Source organism: Cricetulus griseus, chromosome 6 (genome assembly GCF_003668045.3).
Source record: "Cricetulus griseus strain 17A/GY chromosome 6, alternate assembly CriGri-PICRH-1.0, whole genome shotgun sequence".
NCBI classification, from domain to species: Eukaryota; Metazoa; Chordata; class Mammalia; order Rodentia; family Cricetidae; genus Cricetulus; species Cricetulus griseus.
Genome location: NC_048599.1, coordinates 60005656 through 60031097, shown reverse-complemented (window position 1 = coordinate 60031097; position 25442 = coordinate 60005656). Strand labels below are relative to the sequence as shown.

At 44.5% G+C, this 25442-nt stretch overlaps 2 protein-coding genes across 8 annotated transcripts in view; one reads left to right on the top strand and one right to left on the bottom strand.

The window, feature by feature from the left end:
- Eif2ak4 (eukaryotic translation initiation factor 2 alpha kinase 4) overlaps positions 1-18938 on the top strand; it is a 94645-nt gene extending 75707 nt beyond the window's left edge. For 4 of the 6 annotated variants that reach the window (XM_027422214.2, XM_027422216.2, XM_027422213.2 and 1 more), the window contains 10 exons: positions 3940-4047; positions 5219-5347; positions 7285-7371; positions 10629-10741; positions 13807-13865; positions 14377-14474; positions 15632-15700; positions 16369-16413; positions 17711-17829; positions 18705-18938. In XM_027422214.2, coding sequence (XP_027278015.1) covers positions 3940-4047; positions 5219-5347; positions 7285-7371; positions 10629-10741; positions 13807-13865; positions 14377-14474; positions 15632-15700; positions 16369-16413; positions 17711-17829; positions 18705-18762 — 885 coding nt within the window. In that variant the 3' untranslated portion in view covers positions 18763-18938. Of the gene's footprint in view, positions 1-3939; positions 4048-5218; positions 5348-7284; positions 7372-10628; positions 10742-13806; positions 13866-14376; positions 14475-15631; positions 15701-16368; positions 16414-16868 lie in introns of all 6 variants that reach the window. The other 2 variants (XR_004770563.1, XM_027422215.2) reach the window with 2 other exon arrangements.
- Positions 18939-19463: 525 nt separating this feature from the next.
- Positions 19464-23119, bottom strand: Srp14 (signal recognition particle 14). 2 transcript variants are annotated; one of them, XM_027422218.2, is made up of 5 exons: positions 22969-23119; positions 22757-22829; positions 22293-22405; positions 20350-20382; positions 19464-19953 (listed from the first exon to the last, which is right to left on the bottom strand). In XM_027422218.2, the coding sequence occupies exons 1-5, from the start codon at positions 22990-22992 to the stop codon at positions 19909-19911; spliced, it is 288 nt and encodes a 95-aa protein (XP_027278019.1). In that variant the 5' UTR covers positions 22993-23119; the 3' UTR covers positions 19464-19908. The 2 variants fall into 2 exon arrangements, with proteins under 2 accessions (XP_027278019.1, XP_027278018.1); XM_027422217.2 differs by having other exon boundaries at positions 19464-19934; positions 22969-23117.
- Between the last annotated feature and the right edge of the window lie 2323 nt (positions 23120-25442).

Genomic DNA, 25442 nt, shown 5'->3' with positions numbered 1-25442 from the left:
TACATGAGTGGATAGCCACATCAGAGTTGAATGTCTTGATTTGAAATTTAAGTTACAAGCTAGGTGTGGTGGCGCATGTCTTTAGTCCCAGCATTCTGAAGGCAGAGGCAGGCGGATCTCTCTGAGTCTAAGCAAGCCTGGACTACAAAGCAAGTTCCAGACAAGCCAAGGCTACACAGTAAGACCCTGTTGCCAAAAATAAATAAATAAATAAATAAATAAATAAATAACACAGAAAAACAAAAGAGAAATTACATTATAATATGTCCTGGGCATGAGATTTTTGGAATTTAGTAGTTTTTGAGGTTTTCTTGCCTTTTTATTGAATCTATCTGTAGGCTTTTGTCAATCTTGAATTTTTAGGCATTCTTTGTAAGTTCTCCAATTTCCTGTTGCTGCTGCTTCTCTTTGTAGAATTCCTGGGACACAGACATTAGATCATGTTTGTCCCAGGGGCCTGGGCTGATTGATTTCTGTTGTTGCTCCGAGTTTCACTGGTTTTTCCCTCGGCATCCATCCTGCTGCGGAGCTCTCAGCCCATCATCAGGCTCCCTCTCTACATCTTTCTGTGTGCAGCGAGGCAACCGAGTGGCCCTTTTAAGATCATGGGCTCCTCTGCACAATCTTATGTGTGTCCGTTGTCTGCTGTTGGTGTGTGTCCATTGTCTGCTGTTGGTGTGTGTCCACTGTCAGCTGTTGGTGTGTGTCCATTGTCTGCTGTTGGTGTGTGTCCACTGTCTGCTGTTGGTGTATGTCCATTGTCAGCTGTTGGTGTGTGTCCACTGTCTGCTGTTGGTGTGTGTCCATTGTCAGCTGTTGGTGTGTGTCCATTGTCAGCTGTTGGTGTGTGTCCATTGTCAGCTGTTGGTGTGTGTCCATTGTCAGCTGTTGGTGTGTGTCCACTGTCAGCTGTTGGTGTGTGTCCACTGTCTGCTGTTGGTGTGTGTCCACTGTCTGCTGTTGGTGTGTGTCCACTGTCTGCTGTTGGTGTGTGTCCACTGTCAGCTGTTGGTATGTGTTCATTGTCTGCTGTTGGTGTGTGTTCATTGTCTGCTGTTAGTGTGTGTCCATTGTCAGCTGTTGGTGTGTGTCCATTGGCTAGTGTTGGTGTGTGTCCATTGTCAGTTGTTGGTGTGTGTCCATTGTCTGCTGTTGGTGTGTGTCCATTGTCTGCTGTTGGTGTGTGTCTATTGCCTGCTGTTGGTGTGTGTCCACTGTCTGCTGTTGGTGTGTGTCCACTGTCTGCTGTTGGTGTGTGTCCACTGTCTGCTGTTGGTGTGTGTTCATTGTCAGCTGTTGGTGTGTGTCCACTGTCTGCTGTTGGTGTGTGTTCATTGTCTGCTGTTAGTGTGTGTCCATTGTCAGCTGTTGGTGTGTGTCCATTGGCTAGTGTTGGTGTGTGTCCATTGTCAGTTGTTGGTGTGTGTCCATTGTCAGCTGTTGGTGTGTGTCCACTGTCTGCTGTTGGTGTGTGTCCATTGTCAGCTGTTGGTGTGTGTCCATTGTCAGCTGTTGGTGTGTGTCCATTGTCAGCTGTTGGTGTGTGTCCATTGTCAGCTGTTGGTGTGTGTCCACTGTCAGCTGTTGGTGTGTGTCCACTGTCAGCTGTTGGTGTGTGTCCACTGTCTGCTGTTGGTGTGTGTCCACTGTCTGCTGTTGGTGTGTGTCCACTGTCTGCTGTTGGTGTGTGTCCACTGTCAGCTGTTGGTGTGTGTTCATTGTCTGCTGTTAGTGTGTGTCCATTGTCAGCTGTTGGTGTGTGTCCATTGGCTAGTGTTGGTGTGTGTCCATTGTCAGTTGTTGGTGTGTGTCCATTGTCTGCTGTTGGTGTGTGTCCATTGTCTGCTGTTGGTGTGTGTCTATTGCCTGCTGTTGGTGTGTGTCCATTGTCAGCTGTTGGTGTGTGTCCATTGTCTAGTGTTGGTGTGTGTCCATTGACAGCTGTTGGTGTGTGTTTATTGTCAGTTGTTGGTGTGTGTCCATTGTCTGCTGTTGGTGTGTGTCCATTGTCTGCTGTTGGTGTGTGTCCACTGTCTGCTGTTAGTGTGTGTCCATTGTCAGCTGTTGGTGTGTGTCCATTGTCTAGTGTTGGTGTGTGTCCATTGACAGCTGTTGGTGTGTGTTTATTGTCTGCTGTTGGTGTGTGTCCATTGTCTGCTGTTGGTGTGTGTTCATTGTCTGCTGTTGGCATGTATCCACTGTCTTTCTCATTCAGCCTGGGACCTTCTGGGCTCTTGTTTGCTGTGTGAGTTCTAGAGCCTTGCCTTTAGGGCCATGGAGCCCATGCAGGTCTTCTATTTTAGCAGGCTCCTCTGGTACTGCAGGGTGCTATGTATACTGTCAGGTGTCAACTGAAGACTCAGGTGGCCTCCCTCCACACCTCTAGGTGGGAGAGCACCTTGTTCCTGTTTCCCCTGTGTGTCCACTGCTACTGGGGTGGAGGTGGAGGTGCCAATGGGAGCTTCTCCTGAACGGTAGTAAATCGCCAGCTCCCCTCTCAGCTCCTCTGTAATTCCCAGCAGGGGATGCCTTATTGCAGCTTAGACAAGAGTGGCAGTCCAGGACCCTAAGAACCCCGACCTCCTCCACTGACTGTTGGGAGATGGTAGACATTACCAAGTTAGATGTCAAAGTCCAGGCTCTGCACTTGGTTTTCAGTTTCCAGGCCTGTGGAGAGGCCTGATTACATCTGGAGGAGGGTGAATGCCTGGGTACCACACTCACCCTTGGCTGCTAGGCAACTGCTTCCTTCTGTGATGTTTGCCTGGTGTGAGGCAGTTACTGTCTAAATGTTTTGTAGTTTGCTGTGTTGCCCCTTGACCTTCTACCTAGAGAGAATGGGTTTTCTTGGGGCCTTTTTGCCTGTTCTTCCAAGCATTTCTGAGTTGCCAGTTTCTCCAGTACCCAGCCCATAATGTATGAAGTGATGAGCAAACCCAGAGAATTAACCACGTGTCATTACTTAGATCCTGTGGTCCCTAGCCTGTCTCGTCCACCCACACATTTGATGCTATATGATGGTCAGGGTTTTCAGCATACTACTCAGTAGAAACAGTAGAGGGATGCACATCTACTCTATCACAGCCCAGAACCTACATGTATGATGTTAAGTAATAAAGAGATGGGTATCTGAGTGACGGTAGCACACACCTTTAATACCGGCACTTGGGAGGCAGGATATATATATAATATATATATATATATATATATATATATATATATATATATATCTGTGTTGGAGGCCAGCCTGGTCTACAAAGCGACTTCCAGGACAGCCCAAAGCTACACAGAGAAACCCTGTCTTGAAAAACAAAAAAAAATAAATAATAGATGGGCAGAGTTCATTTTACTAACAGTTTTATTTAGCCTGTTATATCCCAAATGTTATTTCAACTTCTAAAGCTTGTGTTTGTTGATATTATTTGTAGTCACTACAGCAAGAATGTACTTCACACGTACAGCACATGTCAACCTGGGAACCTCAGATACTTGGTAGCCACATGCAGCTAGTGGTTATCGGGCCTAGTGAACCATACAGATCTAGCAAAGCACTTGTTAATATTTCCTGAATTTGAATGCATGCTTGATTCTTTGTCTGTATACACACCCCACTTTTTTGTTGTTGGGTCCTTTAGTTACTGACACAAAACTTGCTGTTATTTATGGAGTTGAGGGGGTTTTGTTTATTACTTCTTTGTTTTGGGGGGGGGTGTTTGTTTTTTTTACACAGTGTCTCATGCAGTCCAGGCTAGCCTCAGGCTGTACCCATGGCTGGCCTTGAACCCTTGTTCCTCCTCCTGCCTCTGCCCCCAAGTTACATGCTGAGGTTACATGCATGCACCATTATGGCAGGCTTTTGAGAGCTTGCTTTTTTCCTATTGCTTTCCCCACTGTATATTTATCTCTTTCATAATGAGCCCTCTTCCGCTCTATCCACAGATTCCCAAGTTCAGAGGCCCACAGGCTCTGGGGCCAGTCCCCGCTGCTGTTGGTGTCAGCATAGCCATAGACAAGATATTCGCTGCTGTCCTCAACATGGAAGAGCCTGTAAGTCCCTCTGCTTTCCAGCATGCTTTAAGACACCTCCATTCCTCAGTTTCCTTTGACGAGAAGCCTCCCTGGTTATACTCTCACACGACAAGTGAGTAATACCACAGCAACCGACACAAGCTGGACATGGTTCCCTTCATTTAAGACTCTAGCCACCCACCTGGAGGCAATGGTAAAACCCCTAAGTTGAGAACTCAGTCCCCAAGTCCACCCTTCTACTTCCAATGTCAGTTGAAAGTCCCATTTGTTTTGTCTGTGCACTTGACTCGTAGCTCAGAGTTCCATAACCTCTTCCTTGGATTTGGTCCATGTCTTAGAGCAGGTGACAGAACTCAGGGAAACACTGTGTTGACCCAGTTTAATATAAAGGATCTTTTTAAAGTGAGATGAGGACTAGTGTAGGCCCTTCAGGAAGGGACACTGAGCTTCTCTGCCTTATCTGATGCACTGTCCTCCACGACTGCCCTCCCAGAGCCTCCTTCCTGCTGAGCCACTTGTGGGCTTATAGAGGCTTCATTGCATAACAGGGTTGATTATGTCAACAGTGACCCACTTTGTCCCTTCCCCTCCCAGGCACTGGGGCTATGCTCTGCCAGCCCCAACCCTTTATCTGCCCAAGGGCCAGCCCCCCTCCCCCAGTTATCTCTATCTCATTAGCATAGAAAAAGCCCTCTCTTCCATGACTCTAGGATCTGAGGAAATGGGGACAGCGAGCACATAGCTGCTTTGGAGACGTGGCAGCCTGAGTGTTTTGGAAATGACCTGAGAGTCATGTCCTTGCACATCAGTCCTTGTCCTCTGCTCCGAGGATGCTGCTGATTCAGGCACCTTGTCCCTCTCTCCACATCTGTCACACTGTGTAGAGAAAATATTCTGCTTCTTAACACACTTTTGTCAGTCCTCTTGCTCAAAAACCCAGCTACAGTCTATAAAGCTAAAGAATGGCTTTCCCCATATTTCAGGCAAGATGCGTTTTCGTGAAGAGGGGGTAAAATGTGTCTTCCTAATGGTGAAGGGCAGCTGTTGGCTGTGTCTTGCTTCCTGTTTTTTGCAAGGTCACTTTAATTCACAGCCATCTGTGCACTGCATGGCTTATTCACAATTTCAGGGTTCTGCTCTCACCCCCACAGCTGCAGTGTCCCCCTGGTGTAACTCTGTTTCTCATCAGGTTACAGTAAGTTCCTGTGACCTCCTGGTTGTCAGTGTCGGCCAGATGTCCATGTCCAGGGCCATCAACCTAACCCAGAAACTCTGGACAGCGGGAATCACTGCAGAGATCATGTACGACTGGTCACAGGTAAGGGACAGAAAGCTGTGACTGAAGCACAAATAGTTATGAGATGAAGATAAATCAGCCTTTCATGGGCATGTCCACCCCAAGGCCACATGAAACCATAGGGCCCAGCCAAAATCCTAAACTTACAACACTGAGATTTTTGTTGTTACTTCTTATTTGTAACTCAATGATGAGTTTGTCAAGGGTGAGCTTTGCAAATGATAATGGTACTGTCTAGGGGTCTCAATTGGTAAAGAATTAAAGTCAAAAAGAATCCTGAGCACAACAGGAAGCAGCTGGGAATATCTGACACAGCAAGGCACATAGAGACAGACCCTCAGCAGAGCAGAGGTGAGCCTCAAGTCCAGCTTCCTTGAGGGTTGGTAGTTTTAAGGGTCTTTGAGCTCTCTTTGTTCCCTCATTTAGGGTTGGTCAGTTTAAACAAAGACAAGGAAGCTGATAGGCCCAAAACTTTGGGTAATTATGTCCTGGTCTGGCCTTGAACTTGTTAGACCAGTTTAATGGAAGGTGGGGAGAGATACTGGTGGGAGAAGAAGCCAGCCCAGGTATTTCTCTCAGGTTATGAGAAAGATGCTGGAATTTTGCCAGCTTTATCATCTTTTGTGTTCCCTCTCCCGTATCTATCTGCATCTGGGGGATCTGTCTAACTCCACTCTCATGTAGCAATGTCAGAAGGTTGGACATAGGGGCTAGAGAGAGGCCTCAGTGGTTAAGAGTCCTTGTTGCTCTTCAGAGGACCCAAGTTCTGTTCCCAGTACCCATGTCAGGTGTTTTACATCAGCAAGTACCTAGAGCTCCAGGGATCCAGACCCGCAGGTACCTATACACATGTAGGCATACACACACAGAGAGACATACACACACATACATAAATACATTAAAAAAAAAAAAAGACTGGATGTGCCTGCAGGGTCTACTAAAGAGTTTCCCCTCTGCATTAGCTTCTGGCTGCTACTATAACGGATGACCACAACCCAGGGACTTAGCAGTTTTGTTTCTCAGGTTCCTGGAAATCAGAAGCCTGGGTTCAGATGGATTGGCAGGACTTGTCCCTCCAAAGGCCCTAGGGATGGATCTGTTCCTTGCCTTTTCCTTCTGCATCAGCTCAGGCCCTTCCTCCCTTTAAACTCCCTTTATGCAGTCTTCTTCCCTGAGGCTACTATCCTTACCTCTGCCTGCCTCAGGCCCTATGAGGTGAGGAGAAGTGGTACCCCAGACACCAGCCTGCCTTCAGAATTGGGAATGGGAGCTTCAGATACCCAATGTCTGTACTATCTATCACAGACAGATTTTGGAGGGAAGGGTACTTCTAGATTATCCACACTTATGGCACCCCAGGGCTCTGCAATGACCAGGAACACAGGCAGGCCAACTCTCTGGCCATAAGCCTTCTGCAGCTGCTCTGTGTGTATTCATATAAAACACTGTTGTCAGAATGCCAAGCATCAGTTTTTAATCATGTGACAGAAAACACATCAATTTGCTTGTTTCATGTGTTAGAAAAGGGTTCTGTTGTTTTGTTTGTTTTGTGAGACTGGAGCTCAGCCTCCTGAGGGCTGAGTTTACAGGCAAGAGCCATAGTACCCAGCCTAATTCTGCTTCTGCCTTCCACTGTTTCCTAATCCCTTTGCTTTCCTAAAAGGCTGTGTGTGTTACAGTTCTTGGCACCTTTTGTTAAGACTTGGAGCCACTGAAAATCTCGTCCTGTCAGGACTACATACTTGTTCACTATCTTCAAAACAATCGTGAAAGAGGAGAAAGCACAAGAGAATCCCTTCCTGGAATGCTGGGCTCCTCTTCCCTAACGTCACCTGAAGTCAGCATATTTAGTAATTCACTTTGGGAATACAATTAGAAGCAGGATTTTCTTTGTCCTTAATGACTTTCTGAAGGGACTCTAGGCATGCTATGTTCATTTGTCTCGATGTTTGTTTCAGTCCCAAGAAGAATTACAAGAGTACTGCAGACATCATGAAATCACCTATGTGGCCCTGGTCTCTGATAAAGAAGGAAGCCATGTTAAGGTAAAGATGGTAGGAGCACTGGAGATTGCCTAGCATGGATGAGACCCTTGTCCCAATCCCCAGGAACACTACATACACATGTGCGCGTGAGTTCCCTGGGAAACCAAACAGCATTCTCAAAAAACTGTGTCACCTGTGGCTCGCTGGTGTGCTTCAGCATGCTCTCTCCTCTCTCTGTGTCACCTGTGTTTATTTTATATACACGGATATTTTGCCTCCATCTATGTCTGTGTGCCATGTTTGTACAATGCCCACAGGGGCCAAAAGAGGGTGTCAGATCCCCTAGAACTGGAGTTAGAGACAGTAATGGGCTGCCACATGGAAATCAAAGCCAGGTCCTCTACAAGAACTGAGCCACTGAACCATCTCCCCAGCCCTGAGCTCTTTTCTTAGGAGAGCGGTACCTGTCACCAGCATGTCTTCTGGATTCTTCCTAAACAATTTTACTCTGTTGTTCCTAACTAAAAGTTTCCATTAACTTACCACTTCATGACTTTTTTAAATACTAGTTTTAAAGGGAAAAAATTGACCTTTATCCCTTATTCTCTTTATTTTCTTGTAATGCTGTCAGGTTTTTATAGCAGAGTCTTATTAATTGAGTTGTATTTCCTGTAAGTTTGTATGTGATTAGAATTAGAATTGCCTGTCAAATGTGTGGTATGATCCTTGTAAAACCACACAGGCCAGGCTGGAGAAGTGGCTTGTGGGTAAAAGCACATAATGCTCTTCCAGAGGTCCTGAGTTCAATTCCCAGAAACCACATCAGGACTCAACCACCTGTAACTCCAGTCCCAAGAGAGTCCAACACCTCCAGCCTCTGCAAGCAAATTGTACTCATGTGCACATACCTATACACAGAAATGTCCACTTACATACACACACATACTCAAAAAAGCAGTAAACAAAGCCCACACAGGCCTACATACATAGTGGCTGAGCTGCCTCTGTCAGGAATGAGCCGGGAACTATATCTTTCCCATCATAGTTTCCTCTGTAACCATCTCAGGTATTCCTTGATTATTTTTTCCACTCTCACTAAGTTCTGGGGGAATATCCCCTCTTTGGTTCCTAATACTAGTAATTTGTGTCTTCTTTCTTCATTTTAACATAGCATATTTAATTTCATGGATCATTTTATTATTAAACTAACATACAAATGATGGGTTTCAAAGTGGCATTTTCATACATACCTGCCATTGTACTTGGTTTTATTCTTGTCCCTTCCACCTGACACTCCCCACCTCCCTACCCTCTTCTTTCTAGTTCCCTTCCTTCCTTCAATAGTCTTTCCTTTTGCTTCCATGTCATTTGGATCCCATTACCTTTTCTCACACCCCTAAGATCTGTCTTCCCTTGTGATCCCCTTTCTATATGTGAGCCTGAGTGTGTACACACACACACACACACACACACACACACACACACACACACACACACCCCTAGATTCCACATAAAAGAATACACATAGCATTTGTCTTTCTATGTCTGGCCTGTTTTGCTTAACATCATAATCTCCAGTTGCATCCATTTTCTTGAAAATGTCATGATTTCATTTCCATTACAACTGAAAAAAAAAAGGCCTTGTGTGTTATATACCACATTTCTATTGATGATGAAATAGAATCTCAGCTGGTTCCATTTCTTAACTGTTGTGCTTAGGGCAGTAATAAACATGGAGTGGAAATACAATTTGATGGGGGACATAAGACTTTTTTGCATGATGTGAGCTAGGAAATGCCAATCAGCATCCTGCAGAGAACATTCTCTGCCTGGAAGGTGGCAGCGGGTAGTAGGGACGTCTTCAGTAGTGGGGTCCCAATAGCACAGATAGACAGGCTATAGGTGTTTGCTGAGAGACCTTTTAAGCAGAAGGCATAGCAAAGGTCATGGACTGTTTTTAGTAGTAAGTTGTCTCAAAGATAGGGACACCGCCTTAGAAAATATTCTTATGCTATCCTTTCGTGTGACTTTTCCCAGGGAGTTGTACAGAAGTACCCACATCAAGTAGACAAACTATTTTATCCAGGTCCAGCCTGGTAAAGCAATGAGTTTATTGAGATTACTTACAAAAGCATGGGTAACTCAAAGGCAGCTGCATCAATGAAAAGTGCACCCCAGCATGAGTACAACTCATGACAGCTGCTTCTCTGGAGTCCCGGCCGCAGTCTACCTTCTATACATGCAGGCAACCAAGACCATGTGCAGCTGGGACAGTTACATGGGGGTGGGGGAGGGGTGGGAATCTAAAGCGACAATTTGATGACCCTCTCTGCACCCTTCTGAGACAATGTGAACAGGTCCAGTCCTGTGAGCACCTTGAGTAGATAACAGCTGCTCAGACATGCCCAAGGTTGGGCGCCACTATGCCCAAACAGTCTATTTTGGATGAAAGCTACTTACTTCAGCAGGCAAGAATGGTACAACTAGATCAAGGAGTCTGGATGTGATTTAGCAGCCAGTGAGGAGCCAGTAAGGTCTGGGCAAAGGAGTACATCAGAATTGAATTTGAAAAAAAATGTTTATTTGTAGGGATAATACTGGGGGTGGGGGGGAACACAATGGACAGCATCAGGCTAGCCCAGGCCACAGCTGGGCACAGGCCATAAGAGTGAATGTGAAAGTGGAATAGCAAGGCCTGGTTTGTAAAGGGAGGTAGTGCTGACATCTGAGAAACCAATGACTGGATGTTTGAGAGAATAATGTAGGAATATGTGAACTGTCCTTCATGGCCATTTTTGTTTTAACTCTGTCATCTCTAACTATTCCTGAACAGACCAACGTATCTCAGCAACACTTTCAATGTTTGGAGCCATATGGTTCATCATTGCTGGGTCTCTGGCCTAGACCTTATAATACTCTTATGTCAGAATACTGAAACACACCCCACAGTTGTGACATAAAAGCATCTCCAAAGCCTGTCAGTCAAGCGCTTACCACCAAGCCTAATGACCTAAGAGCCATCCCCAGACTCACATAGTAAAAGGAGAGACTCCACTCCTGCAAGTTGTCCTCTGACTTACACACACACCATGGCACGCATGCACCCATATACATACACATATACACACAAAATATATAAAATAATGTTGTTTTAAGTGCTACTTTAAAAAAAAAAAGAGGTGTCCTCCAGGGAGCAGAATCACCCCCAGTTAAGACCCTCTGACTACAAACTGTTGACCCAGTCACCTCACTAGGGTATAATGAGCTACCCTTTTGGCTTCAGAAACCTCAAATGATTGCTGTTTTGTTCTTTCCAGGTCAAGTCCTTTGAGAAAGAGAGGCAAACAGAGAAGCGTGTATTGGAGTCAGATCTTGTGGATCATGTTATGCAGAAACTGAGGACCAAAGTCAGTGATGAAAGGAATATCAGGTAACTTAGAACAAAATCCCAAAGTTACTTGCATAGATAAATGTAGTTTTAAAGTTAATTCTCTTGAGATACAGATGAATCAGGATTGGCTTAAACCATTCTGTTACTTCTGAATAATTCAATGAACATTGTAACCATGCCACCTGAACAAGACTGTCATATCTTGCTTTCAACATTTGTTTTTCTGTATTATTAGATTTCTTCTTGTTTTAACAAAATACCCAAGGCTAGGTACTTTGTAAAGGAAACAAAGTTGTGGGGCAGTGGTGGCACACACCTTTAACCCCAGCACTCAGGAGGCAGAGGCAGGCAGATTTCTGTGAGCTCAAGGCCAGCCTGGTCTACAGGCTGAAGAGAGGGAGGGGGAAGAGGAGGAAGAGGGAGAGGGAGAGAGAGAGAGAGAGAGAGAGAGAGAAGAAAAGCTGACAGTTTGTAAAGCCCAAACTCCAAGATTGTGCAGCCCCATCTACTTATCTTCTGGTAAAGACCCCTACCCCTTTGTCTGTGCCATAACATGACAGATATGAGTAAAGGTAACAGCAATAGGCAGAAGAAAAACCCTTCATAACAACCCAAATTTGTAAGAACTTACTCTGCAAGACCATCATTAATTTCTGTCAAGGCCATGTATCCATTATCTAATAGCCCCCACCCCAACTCCCAATGTCTCCACTCTGGGGACCAAGCTTCCAACACATGTACTTTTGGAAACACATTTAAATTATATAAACCACAGTTATATTTTAACAATTTTATAAATCATTTTAAAAGATCAAAATCTGTCTGCCTCTATATCGGTCTGTTTAATGAGCGACTCTTGGCAGTATTTTATCTATGCAAATCAAAAGATACATAAATAATAGGTTCTAGGGAAAGAGCTCATATACACATGATCCAATCACCTAGATATTAATTTAGCAAAGTAAAGTCACCAAAACTAAAAGTAACTGGGGGTGGAGAGATGGCTCAGTGGCTCAGAGCACTTGTTTTTGCAGACGAAACCAGTTCAGGCTCTATCAGTTCAGTCACCCACACGGTGACTCACAACTTTCCATATCTCCAGCCAGTTCCAGAGGATCCAACACCCTCTTCTGACCTCCAAGGACGCCAGGCACACACGTTACACATACGTACATGAATGCAAAAGACTCATACGTATAAATACATCTAAACAAAATTTTAAAATAAACTGTGGTGTGGATAAGAACCTGTCAAGACGTAACTGACACCAGTACTCAGACTTTGAGTGTCATAACCTTCAGTACCCTAAAAATTATGTGAGGAGCTCCCAGAAACATATATGCGTTATATTCATCAGTGTACTCTAGTTGAGGTGGGAATGGTGGCACAGATCTGAGGCTGAAAGATCACAAGTTCAAGGCCAGTCTGGGCTGCCAAGTGAAATCAAGCCAGCCTGGACTGCTACATAACAACACCCTAATATCCCATCTCAGAATTTTCAAAATCCATTAGAAATTCACACAAACATTTAAAAAAATACCTAATTGTTTTAAATGAAAGTAATAACCCATGTCATGCTAACCTAGATAACATATTTTCCTGGAAAACAATTTTTTTAACTTTTGAGACAGGGTTTCCTGTGTAGCCCTGGCTGTCCTGGAACTTGCTGTGTAGATCAGGCTGGCCTTGAACTTCCAGAGATCCTCCTGCCTCTGTCTCCCAAGTGCTGGAATTAAAGTTGTGCACCACCACCACCTAGCCAACTTTATTTTCAAAATAATAATAATAATAAATTCATTTTGAAAAGTGGTGTTTCATGTTCAAAAGTCTGAGATGTTTGTTTGTTTATATCTCTGCAAAGCTTTCATTGAAGGATGTCCATAAATAGGATGGATAGTGTAATCCTACTTTCTTAAGCTAAAATATGCAGTCTATATACAGAAACTGTCTGGAGGGCTCACCAAGATGTTTAATTATAGTTACTTCTAGATAGTGGGATTATAAAAGATCTTGTATCTTTGCAACTCTTGTGTACATTCTCATATGAAAACACAACAGATCCAAGTTTTGTAATCCTGACGTATGTCTGTAACCACAACATTTAGAAGGCCAGGAGTTCAAGGTAAGCCTCTGCTACATAGTAAGTTCAAGTCCAGCTTGGACTCCTTGAGACCCTGTCCAAAAAAAAACAAGAAAAAGACAAAGAAAAGAAAACACAGCACTAGTATTCTGGGAGTCGTAAATACTTCTCAACCAGTGGCAATTTTGTTCTATGGGGACATTTCATACTGAGTGTTTGAAGACAGGTTGTTGTCGCAACACAGGCTATTACAGGTACACAGAGGCCTGCGTGCTGCTGGCCACAATGACAGGGCACAGGACTGATGAACATACCTCCAGCAAAGACTATCTGACACCAAGTGCCATGAGTGCCAGGACTGAGATCTCACCTTATAGAAAACAAGCCTTGTTTTGCTTCCTATACTCCCCCCCACACCCACGCCTTCCATGTCTGCTGAGCTGAATTCAAGGTCAGGCTTTTTTCAAGGCTATTCTTCAAGTCACAAGGTATTAGAACAGCAAAGTTAAATCAAATACAGAAGTTTAGAAAATAAAAGGGAGAGGTGCTATTGTGTCTCTTAAGGGCTATAAATTAATTTGCAGCATTTGAAAGAACATCCATTCACAGCTTTTAAAATGTCTGTATTTACCAAGTGCTCTCCTGTGGGTGGTCGCCAGCACAGGTGGAGCCTGCTATTACTATACTTTTGTATTATGAGGGCACAGAAAGAACACCCATTCCAGTTCATTAAAACAGCTGCCTCTATAGAGCCAGGACTTCAGACCCAGCTGAATCGGTCATGTTTTCTTGGGCACTTGTTAACTTGACTCATGTCCTTCCTTTTTTTTTCTTTTTTTTTTATTTGCGAATGACCAAAAGGATCACTAAGGGCATTTTCTGTTTTGTTTTTCCCTCCAACTAATAACCAAGAGACCGTATTTTTATATTCAGTAGGGAAGGTGGCATGCTGTGATGGCATCCTTATCTGAGTTGCTTTCTGCCTTATTGATGATTTCCTAATTGTCTGTTTGCTTGTTTTTAGAGAAGCTTCTGATAATCTTGCTGTACAAACTGTGAAGGGGTCGTTTTCTAATGCTTCAGGTATAACTACTAATTGGAATCTGGGTGTTAAGAATGCTATGTTGTCTGCACTGAGCACTTAGGAACTAAGGCTGACACCTTCTCACACTGAAAATAGGGAAAAAGGAACATGTCAACAGGTTGTGCCACATGAGATGTGCCCCACATCCTGGAAGCACTAATGCAGCTTGGGCTCAGGATACCTTCTAGTCTGTCTCACTGCTGTATTCATACGTGTGGTTTAACCTTCATTTTACGAAGTTTACTGTATACATATATTTCCCTCATACAAGGGATTAAAGAAATGTATCTCAGGCCAGACATGGTAGCACATACCTGTGCCCCTAGCACTCAGGAGTCTGAGTCTATAATACATGTAACAAAACCCTGTCTCAAAGACGAAAGAAGGCCCAGGTATGATCTATCCTCTAGAATCACAATGAGATGTACACTAATAACCTGCGCTTTATGGCTGGTGTGTTCTAGAAACTGGGCCCAGATAAAGGCTCTAACTTGAAACTTTCTGCCTCAGGTTTGTTTGAAATCCATGGAACAACAGTAGTCCCCACTGTGAGTATCATATCTCCAGAAAAGCTGTCAGCCAGCACCAGGAGGCGACATGAGACTCAGGTACATCACACCCACCTTTCTTTGTTTTTTGTTTGTTTGGTTTTTTGGTTTTTTTTTTTTTTTTTTTTTGCTTGCTTTTATTTTGTATATTCGTGTTTTGCCTACATGTATGTTGTGTACCAACATGTATGCTTCATGCCCTTATAGACCAGAAGCAGGCATTAGGTCCCCTGGAAATGAAGTTGCAGATGATTTTGAGTGGCTGTGTGGGTGCTGGGAACTGAACCGGAGTCCTCTGGAATAGTAGTAGCCAGCTCTTAACCTTTGAGCCATTTCTCCAGCCCTGTGTCCTTGGCTTTCTAACAAGAGCTACAGAGAAGAAAACAACAGGAAAGAAATATAAAGATTTTTTTCCCCCTTTGCTAACCTAGTGGCCTCTGAAGATGTCAGCACAAAGTCTCTGGCGCCATAATTCAGCCCACCTGTCCACCAAAGATGTTAGTGTGTAGGCAGCAGTTGTCACCAGGTGACCCATGCGTGGCAGCTGGAAGTGGCTTGTTTCTCTTCTAAATAAGAGCATTTTTAGGCCAGTCACAAGAGTGAGTTTCTCACTCTAAACATGATTCGGTGTCTGTTGTATGCCTGTGCTAAGGCCACGTGTATAACCTTAGACGCTTGTGCACTGTGCAGTTAAGAGAAGAAAGAAAGTGACAGAATGGCAAGTTAACTATGTTGAATGTGAGTGATATGAGCAGAGCATGCCATGAACATACTGGGAGAGGATGTTAAGAGCATTTCTGGTTTTTTGTTGTTGCTGTTATGGAGGTTTTTGGTGGAGGGTTCCCTTTAGATTTTTGAGACAAAGTTTCTCTGTACAGCCCTAACTGTCCTGGAACTTGGTGTGTAGACCAGGCTGGCCTCGAAGAGATCCACCTGCCTCTGCCTCCCCAGTGCTGGGACTAATGTGTGTACATCTTGGCCCAACTGTTAAGAGCATTTATTTGTAAACCAGCTGTGGTGGTATACACCTGTAATCTCAGCTACTTGGGAAGATGAGGCCAAACTGGGCAACATAAGTCCTAAAATCAGTCTCTCCCTCAACCTCCAATGTATATCAAATCTTTATGTTCTGCTTGGCACCCTTCCTAAAGCCTGGCTTTGTTGCCTTGCTGTTCTCTGGAATGGTTTAACATACTCTGAACTCATTTTCTTATTAGGTACAAACCCGACTTCAAACCGCCCTTGCCAATTTACATCAGAAAAGCAGTGAAATTGAAATTTTGGCTGTAAGTCACTTTCTTTAACAATCTAAAGCTAGCAGTGGTCTGCATTATCTAGTGTGGCCTCAGAATTCAGGGCTTTCTTTGCTGTCAGCTGTATCTGGAATCAGACCTGGCTGCTCCTGACATGAGTGACAGGTAGCAGCCTAAAGCTAGACAAGCTGGGGAGAAAAGGTGGTTGGTGTGTCTCTGTTTTAAGGCACACTCACATTCAGGCCTTGCAAGGCACATGTGGCAGCTCACACCTCTGGGGTGTGGGCGTGAAATCTGGAAAGCCAGCCTCAAGCACTGCACTTCGAAGTCCATTTAAAGTCTGCTTTAGGGGCTGGGAAGATGGCTCCATGGTTAAAGCCCCTGCCATGCAAGCATGAGGACTGGCATTCAGACCCCCAGAACCCACTTAAATGCCTACAGTTCCAACCTGGGAAGGCCGGCTTGCAGACTAGGCACATGAGCCAGCTCTGGACTTCTCTGAGACTCTGCCTCAGAGAATAAGATGGACAGCAGTTGAGATAATTCCAGCATCAACCTCGGGCCTTCACACATGCAGTGTGCCTACACACATGTACACACACATGGGGAAGAGGGGCTCACAGCATCCACACCAAGTCCCTAGTCTGCGTGTGCTGCTTAAGACTTCTTAGTAAATAATGTTCATTTCTTTGTATTAACAGGTGGATCTACCAAAAGAAACAATCTTACAATTTTTATCGTTAGAGGTAAGCAATGGGAACTTTTACAGCTCTGTCAAAGGAAAACTGGAAAAACATCTTAAATGTCCTTAGTAATTATGTCTTCCTGGCAGCATAGGTAATTTGGCTGATGACATTGGTCTGTCTGTTAGTATGTATCACAGGCATTCCTGAATCAGAATCACACAGCCACAAAGTATCAAAGCCAGGATATGAGCCTATCGGACTGTTGTAATCTAGGTTCTTACCTATAGTACCATGTGTTTCCCAAGCAAACCTTCATTCCAGCTAGGGAAGCACAACTACATAGAAGAGTCTATTGTAAAAAACAAAAATTTAGGTCAGTTAGTTTACAGGTCTATACCTCTATATTTTTTTTTCCAATTTTTAAAAATTTGAACTTTCCCATTTGAAATAAAATAACCACAGCTACAGGTGATTTATTTATTTATTTATTTATTTATTTATTTATTTATTTACAGAACAAGATTTTACCAAGTAGCCTGTCCTAGTTTGTTTTCTGTAGCTATGTAAAACACCAACCAAAAGCAATTGGGGATGAAAAGGACAGGAACTGCAGGGCAAGAAGAAACCACGGAGGAATGCAGGAGGACTGCTGCTATCCCCTGGCTTGCTTGTTTATGCTTGCTTGCATATATAGCTCAGGCCCACCTGCCTAGGGTAGCACCACCCACAGTGGTCTAGGTCCTCCAGCATGTATTGCTCATCAAGTAAATGGCCCAGGGGCCAATCTGCTGGAGCCAATTCTATTGATGGTCCCTCTTTCTAGGTTAGTTTGTATCATTCACAAAAACCAGCATAGCCCAAGCTGGCCTTGAAATGTAGTAGTACTCCTGCCTCAGGCTCCCATGAGTGAGATTACAGGCCATAGGTAGTTTTTAAAACATTTCACATCAAAAAACGTTGTCTATCCAAAAAATAAAATAAACTGCACTAAGAATTGGAAGCAGGAGGGTCCTCGGTTTAGGGACAGAGTACTACAGAATAACTGCCTCATCATTCCCTGTTGATCATACAAACACACACACACCACTCTATGGCAGTTCACTGACTTATGATCTAGTCCAGTGAGCAGACATTAAAGTCAACAATCTCCACCTTACACAAAGTGTTCAAGAAAAGCAACCTAAAGTCACAGTAGCTCACCATGGCAAGGTTAAGAAGCCTCTACACCTATAGTCTTCAAGAAAATTGATGCTTCAAAAGACGAACTCCTGTCTCCCCATAACCCACTCGCCGGATCCAGAAAAGGCCAGGCAACGTCCCTGATGCTCTGCTGTCATATCTGTCTGGTCTTTCCTAGTGGGATGCTGATGAACAGGCATTTAACACAACTGTGAAGCAGCTACTGTCACGCCTGCCAAAGCAAAGATACCTCAAACTCGTCTGTGATGAGATTTATAACATCAAGGTTGAAAAGAAGTAAGTTGTTAAAATTCAGAATTGTGATTAACAGCCAATAAGTCCTACTCAGATGGTGAATCACGGTGAAGATTTTGTCCATAGCAAAACACTATACGCCTGAGTGTAGCTCAGGCTACACATATGTCACAATTATGTTGTCCATCCAACTCCATTCATTACTTCTAAAAGTATGTTGGCCTTTTCAGGTTGGGGAAGAATTGTGTGTGGCATGTGAAGGCCTGAGGTTCCTCACCTTTTCCTTTTGACAGGGTCTCTCTGAACCTGAAGCTCATCAGATTAGCTAGATGACTGGCATCAATGGGCTTTAGGGACACACCTATCTCCCCCTGTCCAAAGCCAGAGTTGTAGGCATCACCACTCTGCCCAGCTTTTTAATATTGGTTCTAGGGATCCAAATTCACTGCTTGCTTGGCATGCACTTTACCAACTGAGCCATCTCCCAAGCCCCAGAAATGGTTTACATTAAAGAAATAACCAGGCATGGTGGCACACACCTACAATCCTAGCACTTGGGAAGTAAAGACAGATCAGGAATCCAAGGTCATCCTTAGCCTTCAAGGCAAGTTTGAAGCCAGTCTGGGTTACAGAGACTCTGTCACAAAAAAGCAAAGAGACATTAAAAAGAAAAGCAAAACAAAAATGTGGCTGCCCTTGCTGTGTGTATGTCAAAATACCAGTTATTCACATTACCATGTAACTTAAAGGCTGTCAAGGAAGCTAGGTGAATGTCTGTCTTCCACAACAGCCCTTTAATTGTAAACTGTGAGTCCCAGCTCCAGGAAAGCTTATGCACTCTTTGTAGTAATTGGTCTCTCATCACATTCAACTAGTATTGTTTTACCCACTGAGTCTGCCTGTCCCTCTTCTTGCAGAGTGTCGGTGCTGTTCCTGTACAGCTACAGAGATGACTACTACAGAATCCTATTTTGACCCTGAGGAACTGTTGCTGCATTGTTCAAATGGACAGAGGCTTATACTGGATAATGGAATGTTGTACATTCATTTTAACTTAAATTCTAATAAGCTGTCCTACAAAGTTGAGCTTTGTCGGTCTTTCATGTATGTTATAAATTTATCTTTTTGGATACAATAAATGCTTTCATATATCTGCTGTTTTCCAGTTGCAATTCTGTTAACACTAGAGATTATATGGGAACTAGAGAAGAACAGCCTTTTTCTAAGCACACGAAAATGTCCTAACATTTTCCAAACGGATAAAAAGGCATGAGTACAGAACAGGGTCTTACTATGCAGCCCAGGCTGGCCTCAAACTCAAAATCAGCCTGCCTCCAGACCATTGAAATTACAGGCTTGTGCCACCATACCAGGCAGAATCTTTCTTCTTGATTCTATAATATTTATTCTATTGTCATTAAGGGATCTCCTGTTTGGCTATTAGAACTCAGAGTTGCTGATGGAATTATAAGATTAGACAACAAGGTCCAGGGAGATGGCTCAGCCGTAAAGACACTTGCTGTGAAGTCCAACAACTTGGGGTTTAGTCCCAGGATCCATGTGGTAGAGAAAACCAATCATACAAGTTGATACTGTGGCACAGAGCAAATGTGTACACCCACATAAAAATAAATGTAATTTTTTTTAAAATTACACAACCAAGTAAAAAACCCACCCACAGGATAAAATGACTTTTAATAAAACTGTCAGATTTCTATTACAGATTCTCAAAGACAGGCAAAAACCATTGAGTAACTGTATCATCCTAGAGTTAGTAGTCACTGTCAGAAACAGGGTAAGCAAAGAAACAGCACGGATGGACTTGGTGATGCACAGTTCTTCAAAGATGACTAGACACTGGAAGACTGGAGTCTCAGAATATCCAGCCATACACCGAAGATCTAAAAACAAACTGGCTTCTCATCAGTTTAGAAGGGTTGATCATCCAACCCTTCCCTCTGAAAACAACCCTTACATGAAAACAGTTACATACAGAAGGTGCCAAAAGCAGCAACACAGGAAACTGCCCTTCAGCTGGTTGGCAATGGCCACGCCTGTCACTGTGCCGGTTTGGTCTTCTTACTCTTGTTCTTCTTGTCCCTCTTCTTCAGCCCATCCATGTTAGCTCTCAGTAGGTTTGAGTAGGCCTGGAATCCAGAACATGGCCTTAGCAGGAAAAGGTACAAACGGGGAAAGCAGCTGACTTTTCCAAGATGGACTTAAGAGTAGCCAGCATCAGAAAGCCTACTGGGACACCATGGGACACCTGCATTGGGAACTGGTAAGCCACAGAAAGCCTTCACCTCTTCAGCAGCTCCTGAGACTCCCCCACAAGGAGCTACAGGCTTTGCACTCTTCAAGCAAAAAAGGAAAACTTCTGGCAACTTCCTATTCAACAATATTATAGAGTGTATCTGAAGTTTTAAGACAAAACTAACCTTAAAAACTCAAAGGAAAAACTACTGCTGGACAATATTCATAAAAACAAAACACCACAGGCAAGCAGTGACGGTCCCCACCCTTCTGGAGGAGGAATGGAGAACACAAAGAAATGGAACTTACCATCTGAAACTTATTCACTTCTTTGGAACTCACCTGGAAAAGGGGAAAAAAAAAATCACCTCTTTTTATAGACATACACGCCACCTATTTCACCCAGATGGGAGCTCAAAATGCTTCAAGACAACACCCAGGCCAGGCATGACGGTACATACGCCTTTTCATCTCAGCACTCTGGAGGTAGACCTCTGTAAGTTCCAGACCAGCCTGGTCTACAGAGCAAGCTGCAAGACTGCACAGAGATCCTGCCAACATGCAAAGTAGCTCTGTGCCTTCTTCCACACAAGAACTGCACCAGGATGGGAAGGCAAAAGTGGGCTCGCACCAAACCTATTCACCCTTAAAAATCCCTCAGACAAGCCCACTCTGGTAATCCCAGTCCCAGCAACTGTGAGACAGAGATGACAAGAGAGCCTTTAAGTTTAAGGTGGGGAAAAAAAATCCCTTATACAGAAGCCCCTGAGGTTTTCCTTGGATTCTGATATCAAAGGACTTCTTGGTGTTAATTAAACCAACTCTATCAGCTGAGCAGCATGGTGGCACTGGCCTGGACTCCCAGCAGTCAGGAGGCTTGGGCTAAAGGATAATGAGTTCAAGACCAGTATGGGCTAGATAAGCAAGCAAGAACCTATCTCAAAAAAAAAAAAAAAAAAAAAAAAAAAAAAAAAAAAAAAAAAAAAAAAAAAAAAAAAACCTGTCTTCCATTATTTCAGGTTGATAAAGGCATAATTCAAGCTGCCACAAAAGAAGTAATGTCTAGGAAGAATCTTCAGCTTCATATCTGTAAGAGCCACATGAACTTGTTTTACTTTCTTCTCAAGATAACTCATAGAGGAAGACACCAGTTATTGTTTGCAGTTTGAGTATCCTGAACTAACGTGATTACAATCGGTCCACAGAATTAAGTAGTATCCACTCTGAACCAGGGAATCTGTCTTGCCACACTCAGCCTCTCAGAAAAAGACCACAGTTCTTGACTATAATTTCAAGTACCAACCCTAACCTGTATTTACGTTTGCTAAGTGAACCACAAAAACTAGGAGAAATCATCTAGCCAGGCTGTGGTGGTGCACACCTTTAATCCCAGCACTCAGGAGGCAGAGGCATGTAGATCTCTGTGAGTTCCAGGCCAACCAGTGCTGTTACACAGAGAAATCCTGTTTTGGGGGGTGAGGGGTAGGAGGGATTTAATACCCAGAAATTATTTACTGAAGGCCCAGCACAGAAAAGAAATAGACCAATCATTCTTCATAGCAAATACTGGGCGGATGAACCCATATGCCCACTTTATTTCCATAGAAATTTCAGCAAAACAAGCATTTGGCCTCTATTTTAAGAGTTTATTGTTGATAATTTGTACTACAAAATATAGTAACTAGGAAGGTGGTGCACACCTATGATCCTCCCACTTTGGAGACAGGCAACAGAGTCAGGAGTTCAAGGCCACGACAGGCTATATAATGAACCTGAATTACATGTGACCTCATCTGAAACAAACACACCCCTACACCCAAAAACAACAAACCAACAAAAAACCAAAAGTGGGCCCTAATCCAAAAACAGCCTGGGAGTGACAGGCCAAAAATGAAAGGGAGGGGGAACCTAATTCAAAAGCGCCCCTCTTCGGTTAATGTAGTTTTAAGATACAGTTCAGGGAGCTGGCGGTGTGGCTTAGTAACAGGGTGATGACAGACACAATGAAGACCCTGGCCCGGATTCAATCTCTTAGCCCCACAGAAATCATCACTGTATCTGTCTCGGCTGACAACATACACTGTGACCCCGGCACAGGCCGAGGCGTCTGCTGTGACAGTTTTTAAAATTCAGCTTACCAGCCGGCCGTGGGATAGACCGTCACCTGTACCTCAGTTATTTGAGACAGGATTAAGTTCACGGCAGACAGACTTAAAAGAAGGCAAAGCAGAAAAGACAGGACTCCAGCTCACCACGGTGCTGATCTTCCTTTTCCCATCCGTAGCTCTCAACAGACACTTGTTTTCTGCGGGCTCAACGCTCTCCACCGCACTCTTCCGTGGAGTGGGTTTGGTGCGACCATCATCTGCGTTAAAAAAAAAAAAAAAAAAGTTACAACCTGGTGAACACCGACCGCCACAGGCGTTGCTGCCGGCTCCAAAGTGAAAACGGCAGAGAAGAGTTCCAGGGTGACCCCAATCCACCACCACTGCTCTCGCCTCCCATAAACTCGCCACACTCATCGTCACTCAGGGGGGTTTCAATCGTGGGAGCAACGACTTGACACTGCGACCCCAAGGCATGTGCGACCTCACTGACGGAGCAGGGGCTGGGCTGCCTGACTCGCCACTGCCCCGACCCTGAGCCCCGGAGGTGGCCGGTGCCGGGAGGCCGGAGTGAGCGGCCCCTCCCAGCCGTCGTCCCGGGGGCTGCTTACACTTCTTCAGGGTGATGTACACGCTGCCCGACGACCGGCACTTCTGGAAGAGCCTGGTCAGCTCCGTCAGGAACTGCAACACAACACGCCCGGTTAGGCAGCCTCCAGTCCTCGCCCCGCCGCGTCACGGCCCTGGCCCGCCCGCAAAGAGGGAAATGCGACCCGAGCTGACCCCATTCGCTCGAGTCCCCGGCCCTCCGGGCAGCCGGTACCTGCTCGCTCTCGAGCAACACCATCCTGAGCTCCGCCGGTTCCGACTCCGTCAGCAGAAGCCGCTGCAAGCGGTTACAGCCGGAAGTCTCGCCTGCGATGGGCGGGGCTTCCGCTTCCAGTTGCACTTCTTCCGCCAATGTGCCCTCGGACCCCCACCACCGCAGACACACCCTTCAGCCGGCCCAGGATGAGGAGTGCGTTGCACCTGTACCTCAGCTGTTTAGGAGACTAAGTTCACAGCCAGACTGACTTAAAAGAAAACAAAGCAGAAAAGGCAAGACTCCAGCTCACCACGGTCCTTAGGCCCTTTGGGCCCTTGGACTGTCAGGCCTGCTGTGCTCACCCTAGGCTATGGAAGGGAATGAGAGCAAAAAAAAAAAAAAAAAAAAAAGACTTGATAGAAATATGTAAGTTGCCGGGCGTTGGTGGCGCACGCCTTTAATCCCAGCACTCGGGAGGCAGAGGCAGGCGGATCTGTGTGAGTTCGAGGCCAGCCTGGTCTCCAGAGCGAGTGCCAGGATAGGCTCCAAAGCTACACAGAGAAACCCTGTCTCGAAAAACCAAGAAGGAAGGAAGGAAGGAAGGAAGGAAGGAAGGAAGGAAGGAAGGAAGGAAGGAAGGAAGGAAGGAAGGAAGGAAGGAAGGAAGGAAGAGAAACATGTAAGTTATCCAAGAGTCCATTGCCTCAGTTTGCTTTTTTTAAAGTGAGGATGATAGTACCCTTTTCACAATATGACTGTGAAGAGCAGATGAATTTATATTGAAATATAGAATACTGTCTGGTACATAGAAGTGCTAACTAAGCTTTAGCTATTTGTCTTAGTCATTGTTCTATGGCTGAGAAGAGACACCATGACCAAGGCAACTCTTATAAAAAAAAGGTTTAACTGGAAGCCTGCTTACAGTTTGAGAGGTTAGGCCATTAGCATCATGGCTTGGACCATGGCTAGACACAGGCAGACATGGTGCTGGAGAAATAGCTAAGAGTTCTACATCCTGACAGACAGACTCTGGGCCTAGCTTAAGCTTTTGAAACCTCTAAGCCCACCACCATGACACACTTCCTCCAACAAAGCCATACCTCTTAATCCTTCTAAAGCTTTCAAAGAGTGCCAATCCCTGGTGATTAAACATCCAAATATATGAGCCTATGAGGACGGTTCTTATTTCCACCACACCACTGCCATTCTCAAACAAAAAAATGTTTATGCAGTCCTGGAATCCCAGACCTTGTGTATGCTAAGCAAATAAATACCATTGAGCCACAGCTCCATCCCAAGTCAAATAATAAAGGTAAACTCCTCTAAGCAGGCTGGGTGGCCCTAAAGTCCAACCCCCAATTCTAACAAAAGTGACCAAAATCTAGGCCAATTCTACCTCCAGATTTAGTTAGGAGGCCAGGACTCTAGGCTCTGCTCTGCTTCAAGCCAACTTGAACCCTGGGCCTTTGTAAGGGCAAATATTCAATCCCACAACAGGCTTTTGGTGAGTGCTTGTTGGCCTGTGCTAGGTACTTGTAGGGTGTGGAGGTACAGCAGTTCATGAGACACACTAAGGCCCTGGTTTCCTTGAATGTGGGATAGCAAATGAGTAGCTGAGCTTCAGACAACAAACACTGTAAAGACAACTAGGAAGGGTTACAGTGGCAGTGACAGGAACCTCTTTAAGCTGTGGTCAGGGAACTTCCCCTGAAGAGGATGACTGTGAGCTGAAGGATAAAGGGACCAGACATCCAAAACTCCAGAGGCACAGAGTTTCAAGCCAAAGGAATGTCTAGAGCAAAGACCCCAAAGTGGAAACGAGTTGCTCTGTCAGGAAGGTCAGGTGTGTGTGTGTGTGTGTGTGTGTGTGTGTGTGTGTGTGTGTGTGTGGTGTGGTGTGTTAACAGAGAGAGAGAAATGCGGCTCAGACTAACACCAGGACTCTGAGGAGTTCCCTGACTAAGAATCTCCATTCAAACAAAGCCCAATCCTTGATTACACCACAGAAAACAACTTCAAGTTACAGTGAAGCATTAGCCAAATTTAAAGTAGAGATAAGAGTGTATACATGCTTTAGATTTAAGAACCAGGGTTTACAAAGATACTTAGGAGAAACAGGGTACACATCCCCGAAGTATGTGCCTTGTGTATGGAAGTGAGGGAGGGAGGAAGGGAGGGAGAAAGAGACAGAGAGACAGAGGCATCTTTACAATGAATATATATACATATATGTGTGATTTAGTGATTTTTGAAGTTACATCATTCAAAATATAATTTAGAAAATTTGAAGATTAACAGTGTTTAAAAATAGGTTTACATTGGGTGGTGGCTGCACATGCCTTTAATCCCAGTATCCCTGAGGTGGATCTCTGCAAGTTTGAGGCCAGCCTGGTACAGCCAAAGGTACACAGAAAAACCCTGTCTCAAAAACAAAAATAAACAAAAAGTTTACAAAAGAAGCTGCTTTGCTTAGAAATTTCTATTGTAAATGA